Raw genomic sequence first — 14,281 nt, forward strand, 5'->3', positions numbered from 1 at the left:
TCCTAAAAAAGCTCCTGAGACAAACACAAGAGCTATATGCTCCACTTTTCTTCATAACAAAGACTTTTTTTTTTTTGGCTTAATCTTAATCTCATTCCAATCAATAGTGAAACTCCCACTTGACTCAATAGGGGCACGAACAGGCCCTTTACTGTAGCAAAAAGCAAATAATAGTTACTGTTAAGGTATGTCCCATGGCAGCCCCTGGCAGAGATCCTCCCAGCCTGGGTCAACAGATTAGGACTTGCCAGGGCCGGCCTTAGGGAAAATGGCGTCCTGGGTGAACTTGTATTTTGGTTCCCCTGCCCCCATGGGTGCCCTTTATTTCCCTTGGCCCCCATTTGTTCCTCAGGCTCCCCACCCATCTCCTGTGCCCCTAACCCCTGCATTCTGCTCATTTCACTCCAACCCCTGCACTCCCCTCCTGCATCTCCAAATCCCTGCACTCCCCTTCTGTGCCCACGTGGGGAAACTGACCTGGATGCACGGAGCAGCTGGCATTGCTGCTCACTCCCCCCGTCCAATGCTGCCCATCCACATGCCTCTAGGGGACTGTGAGCAGAGGAGCAACATCAGGGCTCCCTGCATCCAGGTCACTTTCCCCACCTGAGTGCTTGATGTTGCTCCTCACTTCCCCACTTACAGCCCCCTAGGGGGCGCAGAGGAACATTGGGGAGGCAAACAGTATCTGTGCATCATCACTGTCCACTTCCCCCCTCTGTTCCTCCATCGGGAGGAAGCAGGGAGAAATCTGGGTATCCCCCCACGCAGCACTCCCCTGCCAGCCAAGAGCAGTTTCTGACACTACATTGGCAGCATGCATTCTGCACTGCTGCACAGCACCCCCCTGACCCTGGCACCCTGGACAGTCGCCTGGGTGGCCTACCCCTAAGGGCGGCCTTGGGGCTCGCAGGACTTGCGCTACCATGCTAAAAATAGACTTGTGGGCAGCATTTTTAAGTTTCAGCTTGGGCTGGAGCTTGGCCTCTGAAGCCCACCCCTCTCACTCAGCTTCAAAGCCCAAGCTCCAGCCTGAGCTGCAATGTCTACACAGCTATTTTTAGCATGGTAGCATGATGAGTCCCATAAGCTTGGGTTTGTTAATCTGGGCAGGGAGGTGGGGAGGCTCGCTGCTGCCCTTAAGCAGCATGTGAAGTGATAACTAAACTGTGGTGGATGCTATAAGCAGCTCAGAGAAAATATTAACAGCTATATTAATTTGCTACTACATGGATAAATCAAAGCCTTCATTTCCTCTCACTGTGTACTGCACATGTGGTAAAATGACTAACTTGCTGCAAAGTTCGTATCTAATACTGATAACTTCAAGTTGTGTAAATTAATCCAAACTGAAATAAGAAATACAGTGTTCAAGTGTTTGTACAACAAGTTGACTTAAAAAATGAACAGTGTGCATCTACAGTCACAGGATGTCTCTGACCAGAACTAAATCTTACACATCTCCTTGTCTACTGGAACAATGTAAATAAATTAAAACAGAGATAAAAAAAAGTGTGGTAATAGTACTGGACCTTTTTTGTCTTGTATATAGCAAGGATGAAGCACAGTAGTTGAAAGAGAAGCTACAAGTAAAAATAAAAACACTGAAGGACTCCGGTGAACTGCACTAGAAAAGTTAACAGGTATAGGGCCTGATCCTTTCTGGAACAAGTAGTTCCATCCATTTCAATGGGATTACTCATGTGAGCAAAGACCATCCCTGTGAGTAAAGGTGCCAGACTCTGACTCATAATACCCTGGTTTCCAGTATACCATAAGTGCACAATTTCATATAGCTCTTACATCAGAAATTATGTGAAAGTATAGGTACTTACACAGTAAAATGGTAAATAAAACATTTCCATCCACTAGGCCTCTCCAGGAAGTTGTAGACATCTCCCTGCATGCTAGTTTTGGTTAAATAAGGGCCGTAGAAACACTTGGTAGTGTAGGTCCTATGGATTTCACTTCCTGTCATAGGTTGGTTGCTGAGCTGGAATGCTGAATCCTTTGTGTCTTCCTCAGAGTTAGGGGGAATTCCTGATCCATTATTCACCATGGTATCTGGAGCTAGTGCCACTGAAGAATATTGCTTATTGTTTAAGTTCCCTGTGACTTCCAACAATCCTGAAGACTTCCTATGACCATTCAGACTAGCTAACTGGGAGCTGGAGCTTTGACCCTGACCACAGAGGTTAGACATAGAGTGCCCACCAGTTTCACCATTACCACAGGACATTCTGTAATGAAGCACAGGTATTGCTAACCCTGATCAATATTTAAAATCATAAAAGAAGGTATTGTATGTCCTTTCTGTCCTGGGTGTTCTCCAATAACTGATAAGATGTCTTTCTGCCGTTATCCTGGAACTCCTCTGTGACACAACAGTGTGAGCCACCAGTCTGTCACCTGTTGTCACTCAGAGGCTCTGAAATTAAATCAGAAGAACATATTAGACAATGGAAACACAAGAAGTAACTAGACAGTAAGACTTGGAGGGGGGTGGAAAATTTAGATTCAACGTAATGGCAATTAAACAAAAACAGGCTTAAAAGTTACTGAAATAGCACAACACAAGTAACAGAAGTACCTTACCTTCCTCTTAGGTGACTCTATCAAATCATTTTAGATTCAGTGAATACAGAAGTGTCCTTTACTGCAGATAGAACTGCTACAGTTGCAAATTTATCAGTGCTTCTGTTTTCTGAGAGTCTATACTTTGACTATAAGCTCGCTGTGGGCTAAAGCATAGTATACATAGGTTTAAAATATGGAGCTTTATTATTATGTTGCATTCTGAAAGACTTGGCTATGATGTCTACATTGTAGAACAATTTTAAGATTCAGAATGAGCAATTTCAGACATAAGAGGCCTGATCCTGCAATTGTAACTCCTGATGTACTCAGAGTTTTGCCCAAGCAACAACAACAACAACAAAAAGCAGGATTGGGACTTTATTACGCTCCTTTAACTCACAATTCTGGTAGATCTGTGTTGTTGCAGTGTGTTAAATGAAAGAGCTCGGGCCTGATTCTGTTTTGCTACAACAGCTTTATATTGGTGGTAATGACATTGACCTAAGTGAAATCCTGCTGGTGGAATAGTGTGGAAAATTTGGCCAATAAAGCTTAGCATGTATTTCATAAGACAGACTTGAATAGCTATAGTCTAATACGTACTAACGTAACTACATTTATTTTTATATCAGAATATAACAGTTTTGCAGGTGTTAGAAGTCTGTTTTCTGAAGGGACATTTTAAAAATTGCCTCAGTTCTTACACATGTCCATAAAAATATAAATGTAACATTACAGGTTTTGCTTACCCTCACAAAAGCAAGGCAATACTCGAATTAATGCTGAAACGATGGTTAGAACTCAAGTCAGGATGCCTATTAGTTGCAGTTGATTTGCTCCTCTGGCAAGGGGCCTCAAACATACCATCTGATCTGCTATTACCTCAGCATAACAGAATAATTTAAAATGGAATTTCAGCCTTAATCCTGGCTTTTGTCAAATTAAATTTATTTCTTTTGTTGCTAAGATTTCAGTGCATGAGTGAATAAATTGTCATTTTAATACTTCTAAGTAGAGCCTCTCTTCCAAGGTATTTCATGAAATGTTTACATAGGGTAGTGGACTTGTTACTAAGTGAACAATTTTTTTTTCTTAATGCATTTTGCAATGAGAAAAATATCCTTGTTAATCACACTGCTGATGGGTAAATACTTCTAATCTTAATTTTCTCTAGCCACTTCCCTCAGTGCTAAAAAGCTGTTGGGAGCAATTGCAAATTTAAAACAAGAAGCCTTTCAGTCCACCCAATTCACAAGATAAACCTATGTTAAACAAATATCAGAACTATTCTCACTCAGTCCAATTCAGTTTACAGGGCTTAAGGGTAACCAGACAAGTGCTACTAACAAAGGTCTGTTAACCAGCATTTGCAACCAAAGCTATATAAAAAAACATTTACTAGCGTGCTTTATCAAAAAAAGGGAGATTCCACACACAGACAGAAATGAAATGAAGAAAAACCTGAAACCATCTGGCAAGCAGCGCATACTCTCTCCTGTTGTACGTCCCTTTTCTCCTCTTCTCTGCTCTTCAGCTACATATGGCAGATTTCATAGAACTGTTGTCTGACTCTGCCCCCTAGTTTATCAAGCCCCACCCTTACCCATCCAGGGTAACCTCCCTTATATCTCCCTTGTCTGTTTTCCCTTGAAAGTAGGTGTGAGGCAAAAAAGGAAGTAGGGACTCTAGTTCTGATGGTTTTATCATGTCAGAGAGGAGCATTTGTGCTTCTCTGCTATAATGTCACTAGCAGCAGACATAAGCAATAGTTTAGATGTTCACTTCTCTCTCTGCCCCCACCACAACCATCCATCTTTTCCTACCTGTATATAACTAATTAAAAGGATTAATAATGGTATTTCCTTCACACCTTTTGAATTAAATTATGCACTGGTACAAGCTGGCTCTACGCCTTTGCAGCAGTCTCTTATATTCAAGAATCTAAGCAGGCTGCGTATTTTTTTTCACTGAAGATCTGGTGAAGCCAATAGCAGAGGATCATTATATGTGCTATATCTAGCCCATGTCAGGATGGACTTATCTTTTTCTTCGTGCCTTTCCTAAACTAACACTAATTTTTCTTATTCCAATGGAAGGAAGAGAGCACCCAAAATGTAGACTCCTCAGCATTATGTTTCTCAGCTTGTTGCTAAGACTTGTGATCATGCCAGAAAAGTTGTAAATTCTGATTTTTTTTATTGTCTCATTTCTTTGAATGTGAAATCATTTTCCTGTGGGAAGTGCCAGGAATTTGACCCAGAGTTTTTGCCCAGTATGTGCAAGATCACTTACCTGAAGGTGAATCAAAGAAACTAGAGTGGGAAAGGCCCATTACATCCACCCTCCCAGCAATGCAGGACTGTTGCCATTTTCCTTTGTTCTGTACCCCAGTTCTAAATGTTCCAAACAAGGAGGCTTATATAGTTTCCCTTAGAAGAATATTCCAGTCAAACACTTTCAGGAAGTTCTTAGTTTCTTATTTTCATCTGACTGCTCCTAGTTACACCTGTATGTATAACCCGAAAGAATCCTTCTTATTCTTAGGTGTGTACCATTTCAAATATTTGTACATGTATCATGTTAACTAGCTCTTAGCTATCTATAAGATAATCTATACACACTTACCTCTTTTCCCAAGTCAATCCCTCCAGAACACTGAATTTGTGTTGCTCTCTTTCATTTGCTTCTTTTTGGTTATATAGTGTTCAGGTAGTGCTGAATGTGAACCATAGAAAAGGATTGTCACCTGAAGCCATACATGCTTTTCTAGAAAGGTGGCCCAGTTTCAATGAAAAGTTTGAGAGTCTGTTGGAAAACCTTGCCCATGTCTTGGGTCCCTTACAACAGTTTTGCACCACGCTGGCTTTTACTCTCCCCTTCCACCTTAAACTCGCTTTTGCCTTTATTAACATCTTCTATGATTACTTCCTCATCCTTTCCTACAGTACTTTTCCAACTGCAACAATTATTATTGGTTGCACTCATCTCCAAATCCTCTCAAAAGTACTTGTATTTCTATTCCCACTCGCAGATAGTCCAGCAAAGTTATTCAGGAATAACATGTCTCCAAGGCTATGGAAATAATTACTTTTGAATACCTCTGAGCATTTCAAAGCATTTTATAGACAAACTACACAACATTCCTGTGAGAAAATATCCTCACCATTCTATAGAAGAAGAAACCGAGACATCAAATAATGACAGATCTCACAGTGAATATGTAGCAGCAATAGAACCCAGATTATCTTGGACTGGGAGAGGAATGATTGTCCAGTGGCAAGAGTGCTAACTTGGGCTGTTGGGAAATATGGGTTCAATTCCAGTTCCACTGGATAAGTCACTTATCTCTGTGCCTCAGATCCCCATCTGTAAAATGGGGTTGGGAACTATCTTTCTCAAAGAGGTTTTGTATAGTTTCATGGTCTATAAAATGCTTTGAAACCCTGAGAGTATGCAGCACCTAACAATGCTTCCCTACCTCACAGGGTGTTAAGAGGATAAATATGTTAGATTATGAGCAGAGATGGGGTCTACCTATTGAGGAAGGTGAACAGCATCTTTGGATACAGACTGGCTAACCTAGCAAGGAGGGCTTTCAACTAGGTTCAGTGGGGACAGGAGACTAAAGTCCACAGGCAAGTCAAAAACATAGAGATGTGGGAAGAGGGTTGGAATCTTGGGGGAGCATGGGCCGTTATAGCAGGGATCAGGGAAAGAGACAAGGAAGAACGTAGAGGGGAAATCAAATTATGTATCCTGTATACTATGCAAGAAGTATGGAGAATAAGCAGGAAGAACTAGAAATTCTAGTTAATAAACACAACATAGTTAGCATCACAGAGACTTGTTGGGATAATACACATGACTGGAATATTGGTATAGAAGGGTACAGCTTACTCAGGAAGGACAGGCAGGGAAAAAAGGGAGGAGGTGTTGCCTTATATACCAAAGATGTATACACTTGGATTGAAGTTGAGATGGAAATAGGAAACAAACAGACTTGTTGAAAGTCTCTGGGTGAGGATAAAAGGGGTAAAAAACAAGGATATGTCATGGTAGGGGTCTACTACAGACCACCTAACTAGGAACAAGAGATGGATGAGGCTTTTTTTAAACAACAGATCCAACAATCCAGTCACAGGACTTGGTGGTGATGGAGGACTCCAGCTACCCAGACATCTGTTGGTAAAATAACAGAAGGACACAGATTATCCAATATGTTCTAACAATGTATTGGAGACAATTTTTTATTTCAGAAGGTGGACAAAGCTACAAGGGGAGACACTGTTCTAGATTTGATTTTGACAAATGGGGGGAACTGGTTAAGAATATGAAAGTGGAAGTTAGCTTGGGTGAAAGTGATCATGGAATGATAGAGTTCATGATTCTATGGAATGGTGGGAGGGAAAACAGCCAGTAAATATAATGAATTTCAAGAAAGCAGACTTTAGCAAACTCACAGAGTTGGTAGGTCAGATCCCAGGGGAAGCAAGTCTAAAGGAAAAAACAGTTCAAGAGAGTTGTCAGTTTTTCCAGGAGACATTATTAAGGGCACAAAAGCAAACTGTCCCACTGCATAGAAAAGATAGGAAGTATGGCAAGAGACCACACGTTCTGAACCAGAAGATATTCAATGATCTAAAACTCAAAAAAGAGCCCTACAAAAAGTGCAAACTAGGTCAAATTAGAAAGGATGAATATTAACTAATAGCACAAGCATGTAGGGATAAAATTAGACCAACATACAAAATGTGATTAAACTAGCTAGAGACATAAAGGGTGACAAGAAAATATCTATAAATATGGTAGAAGCAAGAGGAAGACCAAGGATGGGATAAGCCCATTACTCAATGGGGGGGAACAATAACAGAAAATGTGGAAATGGCAGAAGTGCTAAATGACTTTTTTTCAGTTTTCACCAAAAAGTTTAATAGTGATTGGACAGCTAACAGAGCAAACACTGGTGAAAATGAGGTAGGATCTGAGGCTAAAATAGGGAAAGAGCAAGTTAAAAATTACTTAGACAAGTTAGATGTCTTCAAGTCTCCAGGGCCTGATGAAATGCATCCGACAATACTTAGATTTGTTACTGAGGCGATATCTGAGCCATTAGTGATTATCTTCAAAAAGTCATGGCAGATGGGAGAGATTCCAGTGGACTGGAAAAGGAAAATATAGTGCCCATCTATAAAAATAACAGACTAGTCAGCTTAATTTCAGCACCTGGAAAGATAACCAAGGAAATAATTAAGCAATCAGTTTGCAAACACCTAGAAGATAACAAGGTGATAAGTAACAGCATGGTTTTGTCAAGAACAAATTGTGCCAAACCAACCTAATAGCTTTCTTTGATAGGATAACAAAGCTTCTGGGTAGGGGGGAAGTGGTAGATGTGGTATATCTTGACTTTAATAAAGCTTTTGATACTGTCTTGCATGACCTTCTCATAAACACTAGGAAATACAACTTAGATTGAGCTACTATAAGGTGGGCGCATAACTGGTTTGGAAGCCATTCCCAGAGAGTAGTTATCAGTGGTTCGCAGTCAAGCTGGAAGGGTATATCAAATGGGGTCCCGCAGGGATCGGTCTTAGGTTCAGTTTTGTTCAATATCTTCATAAATGATTTAGATAATGGCATAGAGAGTACACTCATAAAGTTTGTGGATGATACCAAGCTGGGAAGGATTGCAAGGGCTTTGGAGGATAAGATTAAAATTCAACATGATCTGGAGAAACTGGAGAAATGGTCTAAGAAAATAGGATGAAATTCAATAAGGATAAATGCAAAGTACTCAACTTAGAAAGGAACAATCATTTGAACATATAAAAATTGGAAATACCTGCCTATGAAGGAGTACTGCAGAAAGGGATCTGGGGGTCATAGTGGACTACAAGCTAAATATGAGTTGACAGTGTAATGCTGTTGCAAAAAAAGCAAACATCATCCTGGGATGTATTAGCAGGAGTGTTGTAAATAATACACGAGAAGTAATTCTTCCACTCTCCTCCTCGCTGATATAGCCTCAACTGAAATACTGTGTCCAGTTCTGGTGCCACATTTCAGAAAAGATGTGGACAAATTGGAGAAAGTCCAGAGGAAAGCAACAAAAATGATTACAGGTTTAGAAAACATGACCTGGAGGAAAGATTGAAAAAACTGGGTTTGTTTAGTCTGGAGAAGAGAAGACTGAGAGGGGACATGATGACAGTTTTCAAGTACATAAAAGGTTAATACAAGCAAGAGGGAGAAAAAATGTTCTTGATAACCTCTGAGGATAGCACAAGTAGCAATGGGCTTAAATTGCAGCAAGGGAAGTTTAGGTTGGACATTAGGAAAAACTTCCTATCAGGGTAGTTAAAACCTGGAATAAATTGACTAGGGAGGTTATGGAATCTCCATCATTAGAGGCTTTTAAGAGCAGGTTAGATAGTCAGAGATGATCTAGATCAGTGGTGGGCAACCTGCGACCCACAGGCCACATGTGGCTCATTAGGGTGATATAATTGTGGGCTGTGAAACATTTTGCTGACATTGACCGTCCATAGGCACAGCCCCCCGCAGCTCCTAGTGGCCGTGGTTCACCATTCCCAGCCAATGGGAGCTGCAGGAAGTGGTGGGCCACAGGAACATACAAGGAATTTGACTAGTATAAGGACTGTAAGATCTAAACTGCACTGGAGTCAGTACTAGTTTCTTCATTTTCTAGAGGTTATTTTAGCTAGCCTGAGTAAAAGGAAGAAATTCCAATCCCCTCTTTCAGAATCAGGATAGATTAATCTATTATGACTCTATTCCTGCATCAGGATCTACCAATATGGATCTGTGCTAGTGGGTCCTGATGCAGAATCTGGGCCTAAATACTTATTATTCCTGAACCCAGGAACATGATAGCTAGGAACTAGAGGAAAACTCAGCCTTTTTACTCTCCATGATTATAGACAGAATGCAGAAACAGTCTACCTGTCTCCTTTGAGGCTTGTAACAGAGATGGTGGCTCTTAAAGCCTAGAAGGGGCCAGAAGACCCCACTCTAGGAACACTAGAATTAACAAAGATACAGGAAATGGCCAAAGCCAGAAGACAGGAAGTGGTCCTGGTGAATTAGTAGTTGGATGGGAAAAAAGACATGTTCCTTTAAGGGTCCAGGATTAGGAGCCCTGTAGTGTAGCATGGGCAGAGGTCCTCTCTCTCCCAGCCAACTGGGATCAGCCCTTTGAAGAAGGGCAGTTTATATGCTGCCTTCTCCTTCATAACAGGCAAGATGTTGGCAGGAGAAGGTAGCCAGAGCCAGAAGACTGAGATCCAGCTAGGAAGGGCTAGGAGAGTTGGCTTTGTGAAGAGCAGACCAGGACAGAGGAAGAGCTCAGTGTGTGGTAGAAGAGCCAGAGATGAATATAAACTTGTGTGTTGCTGTAATAGGTTGTATTGTAGGACTTTGAGGATTATTTTTAACTGTTTCAATTATTTAAAAAACCCCAGGCAGGGGATGGTATTAGCCTCAAGAAAGACTGGGGAGCTCATAAGGGGCCCTGAAAAGGGGAAACAGAGAAAGGGCACTGTGGAGCCAATTCTGGCCAAAAGGGGGTGCTCAGGAGGCAGCTGCCCTGATACAAGGATCAATTTAATGAACACAATTTATTCCAAGGGGAACATTCCAAAGCATGGTACAGAGTTCTAGCTGTAAGGCTCTCACTGATTTAAACAGCAGATAAAACCTTAGACAACTCAAGAGGGGGAGAAATCTATCCCTTCAAGTTTTAACTTTTGCCTACTACTTTTTGCTTTGTGTTGCGTTCCCTTGTAATTTCTGAATTGTTCTAGTGGGGGGGGGGAGGAGTAACCAGGAAAAGATAAACATTTGTGATGGGTCACATACTCAACAAAACCTGCAGCTCCAGGTCCATAATGGTTCCAAGAACTGTGTCTGCTGTTTCTGTCTGTTGAATCATTTCACTTAGTGTTTCATTACTTGTCTAATGTAGTTCTTCTATTTCCCATAATATCAATGATGGCTTGTTAGGACAAACCTAAATTAGGTGTATGCACTTCTTGCTTCTTTATGATGTATACAAACATTTTAAAAAGTCTTATAAAAAGCTGTTAAATTAGAAATGAGGGTCTTCTCTAGGCAGGAATAATATGGTGATGTCAGAAGAGTCAATAAAGTGAAAGCTGAGTAATTAAAGGGAAGTATTTTTAGTCACTGTTGAAACCTTTGCTTTTTTGTTTACACCTATTAAATTTAAATTATTACATATTTTGGATAAAGGAAGCTTAAATACAGATTAAACACTCTCATTAATACAACTAATAAGTAATAATAATAATAAATTTCAGTAAGAATTAATTTCAATAATTCTTAGAGCTCATAGGAAACATCCTTAAGTCCTCACAGTTTCTTCAGCAAAATCAGGAAAGACTTAACTTGACATTCCTGACTTTTCTAAAGTAAAGAACATGCAGGAAAAAAATTAACCTTTCAGGCCTCTCTTAAAGGGCACAAGCTCAAATTCTTGAAAATCCTTCGTAAATCACCTTTAAGGGGGGAAATACACTGTTTCTGCTTTATGATTAATTAAACTTATGCCAGTTTTCCAATAAGTACAGACATTTTCCGTTTCCTCCACAATACTTTTACCAAGTACTTCAAGATCTGGTCATACGTTGATCTGACTTGACTATTTCAAATACTCAGGTCACACATGTGGTTTGACTTGACTTGTGTATTACAGGGTGAAATTCAACCTTTCTGCAGAGGACTTGCACAAGACCTATGCACTACCCCTAATTTGTGGTCTTTTTTAGATTCCATGGCCAGAAGGGACCATTGTGGTCATCTCATCTGACCTCCAGTATAACACAGGCCATAAAATTGTCCCCAAATAAAGAGGATAGTACTGGTGTATATGTTTGGTGTTAGCCCCATGTACTGGGTGGATTGCATCCAAAGAAAACAAATCTGAATAAGATGCTGGCAATTCATATAGTTTTTTTTCTAGAGTAAAACTACACTACAGATAAATTATTTGCTAACAAGTAAATGCTATATTAAGGTCTTTGTGACTGATCTGTAATATAAATATATATGCTTCTCTGTTCACTCTTAAGTAGTATCATTCTATACACAATAGTTGTATTGTGATGACAATATTTAAATTGTCATTTCAACAGGCCGTTGACTTTTTGAGGAAGTGACTTGATATACTAAAGTTATACAAAATTAAGAAAATTTCATAACAGTCCATTTTTCTAACTTTGTATTTACATGCTAATTATGGGTATTTTGCTGTTCAGAGCCAAGCACAATGAAGCCCTGATCTTGATTGGTACTTTAATTACTCTTAGTGTAACAGTAGTTCCTAAAGTACCATATGCCAAAGTTTCTCATCGCACTCTTAAGGCCAAATCCTGTTTGTCTTATATCAATCCAACAGGACCCAAATGTCCCTTAATTAAAAGCTTGGGATTTGGCCCTTAATTTTTATTTTTAAATACTCTTTAGGAGCTTAATAGATTTTTTAAGTAATTAGTATGATATTTCATAAAAATCCATAGTCTTAATATCCATATAAGAGAAATTATGAAGAAATTGTATGTATCAACAAAGAAATTATTCACATAAAGTGTGGGTAAAAGTCTCTGTTGATATCACTGTGTTATAGAAAGGGAAAGCAAGAATTACTGCTTGAAATATTGGATCTATTCTAATTGATGAAGCGATATCAGATGGCAGCAGTAGACAGCTTTCAAATAATAAGGGACAATTTAAATTCTTGCACAGTGAACCTCAACTGTAATTTGATTCCTTGCTCCAATTATATTAAGTGTTCTAGCATTGTTTTATTGCGTTTGTTTAAATCATTAGTGATGCACTGGAAGAGAAGTATACTATTGTTGATACCATGGTGGTAACAAAATATCATTATTAAAATTGGACACATTACAAGTATATTTGAAGTAACTGAACAAAATATAATTACTGCTTCAGTACATTTTTGTATGAGAATTACATGTTTGTAACTGAGGAGAGACTTTCGCATGTAAAAGTAAAGGCAATAAGAATTTCTGCTTTTGATTTAAGGTTCTCATAAGGCTCTTTTCTGCATTCAATTCCCACATGCAGTGCAACAAAGTCAAAACAACTCTTCTTAAAGAAACTGCAGTAAAAATTAATATTTTAAGCAGCACAGCTAATTATAAAAAGTGTAAACTACTTTTTAAATAACTTAACTCCTGCAATACCAGAGGCCATATTCCATGCTTGCACCACTGGTACTACTCAAAGTCTGAAGCTGTAGTTTCCTCCACAGTGACTAGTTAAAATGCCTCAATTCTAACCCTAAAGGGGCCAATTGCAGGGATAGGATAACTTAGTCTTAATGAATCTATTTCTGCCCTCTCTGTTTAGACTAACAAAGCCAGTTCTGATGTTGCTTTTTGTGATATGGACAGCATCCACTAGGAGGTGGATCTAAATCTGAGTGTTCAGTTCATCTGGATGGGAGCCAAAGGGGACTGTGTTTGACTTCTGGTTAACCAGTGTGGTATTGCAGAAGCTCTTTTGTTACTGGCTTGGTAAATCTAATTATAGAGTAAACTCATCAGTTCTGGACAATTGCCTGCCCTGATTCTTGCAGTCTGCCCTCAGTGTGGCATTCTCAGTGTGGTCAATCCCCGGGACCCAGTTACACCAAGTATTTTGATTTATTTTACAAAAAAAAAAGTGCATGATTTAAGGTAATTTTAAAAGAAAATGAACACTATAGGCCCTGCCATTCAGCATGAATCTTTTCAATACTACATATAAAGTAACACAAGCTAAACACATGAAACAGGAACTGCAAGGTAACATTTAACACCTGCAGTTAGGAACTTGTTACATTACTGGCAGTGGAAACAATCAACAACAAAGAACCTCTTCTTGTGTTACCCTACAGAGGAAAGGAGAAATAAAATTGACAGTGACGTCTAATTAGGATTGCTTCCATCAGTTATTGAATACATAGCAGGATTTGAGAATTTTTGATGACCCTGAATAAAGCTACCTTAAGTTACTAGCAAGCTGGTGAAGTTGATATCTTGTAAAGGCCAACTTGATTGACTGGTTAATATTTGTAAATTACAATGAATATCTATTAAGTATTATAAGTGTCAATAATTAACCTATGACTCAAACTTTTACACTCTAATGGCCCCCTTGTTTTCTCTTCATTTGCACAAACTGTTGGAAAGAAATTTGGTTGTAGTTAATGTAAGTTGTTATCAAATATTGTATCTAATTCTTAAGCTTATATTCCAGACAAAAACTTCATTAAAATAGAATTAAGGTTGAGAGTATATATCAGTAATTTAGGGTAAACTACATTACAGGGACATTGTAATTATACTAAAACCAAGTATATTCAATTCAGAGAATGACAGTTAAGGCTAAACTTAAAATAAATTCAAACATGACAAGGCATAGAAATGTACTTCCAGGGCACCCAAACTACCTTAACTGATCTGTAGTGACCACCTGTGAGAGCAAGGGGCAAAAGGGGAAAGAATCTAATGTGTCTTTAAAAATCAATTAAATCTAAATGACAAAGAATAATGGAGGAAGGAGGAAATGACCATTTATCCTAAATAAATAAAAACCAAAAATCTTCAGATGTAGTTTCTGCATAAGACTTCCATGAGCTTTAACTACATGGGAAACCTGA

General features: G+C 39.2%; 1 protein-coding gene across 1 annotated transcript in view; it reads right to left on the reverse strand.

The window, feature by feature from the left end:
• The window catches only part of LOC127057265 (potassium voltage-gated channel subfamily KQT member 1-like), an 816,867-nt gene extending 814,950 nt beyond the window's left edge, over positions 1 to 1,917 (reverse strand). The window contains 1 exon segment of the mRNA XM_050966175.1: positions 1,836 to 1,917. Within this exon segment, the coding sequence (XP_050822132.1) occupies positions 1,836 to 1,906 (71 nt within the window). The 5' untranslated portion in view covers positions 1,907 to 1,917.
• Positions 1,918 to 14,281: the final 12,364 nt, after the last annotated feature.

The sequence above is a fragment of the Gopherus flavomarginatus genome, chromosome 1 (assembly GCF_025201925.1).
Source record: "Gopherus flavomarginatus isolate rGopFla2 chromosome 1, rGopFla2.mat.asm, whole genome shotgun sequence".
Lineage (NCBI taxonomy): Eukaryota > Metazoa > Chordata > Testudines > Testudinidae > Gopherus > Gopherus flavomarginatus.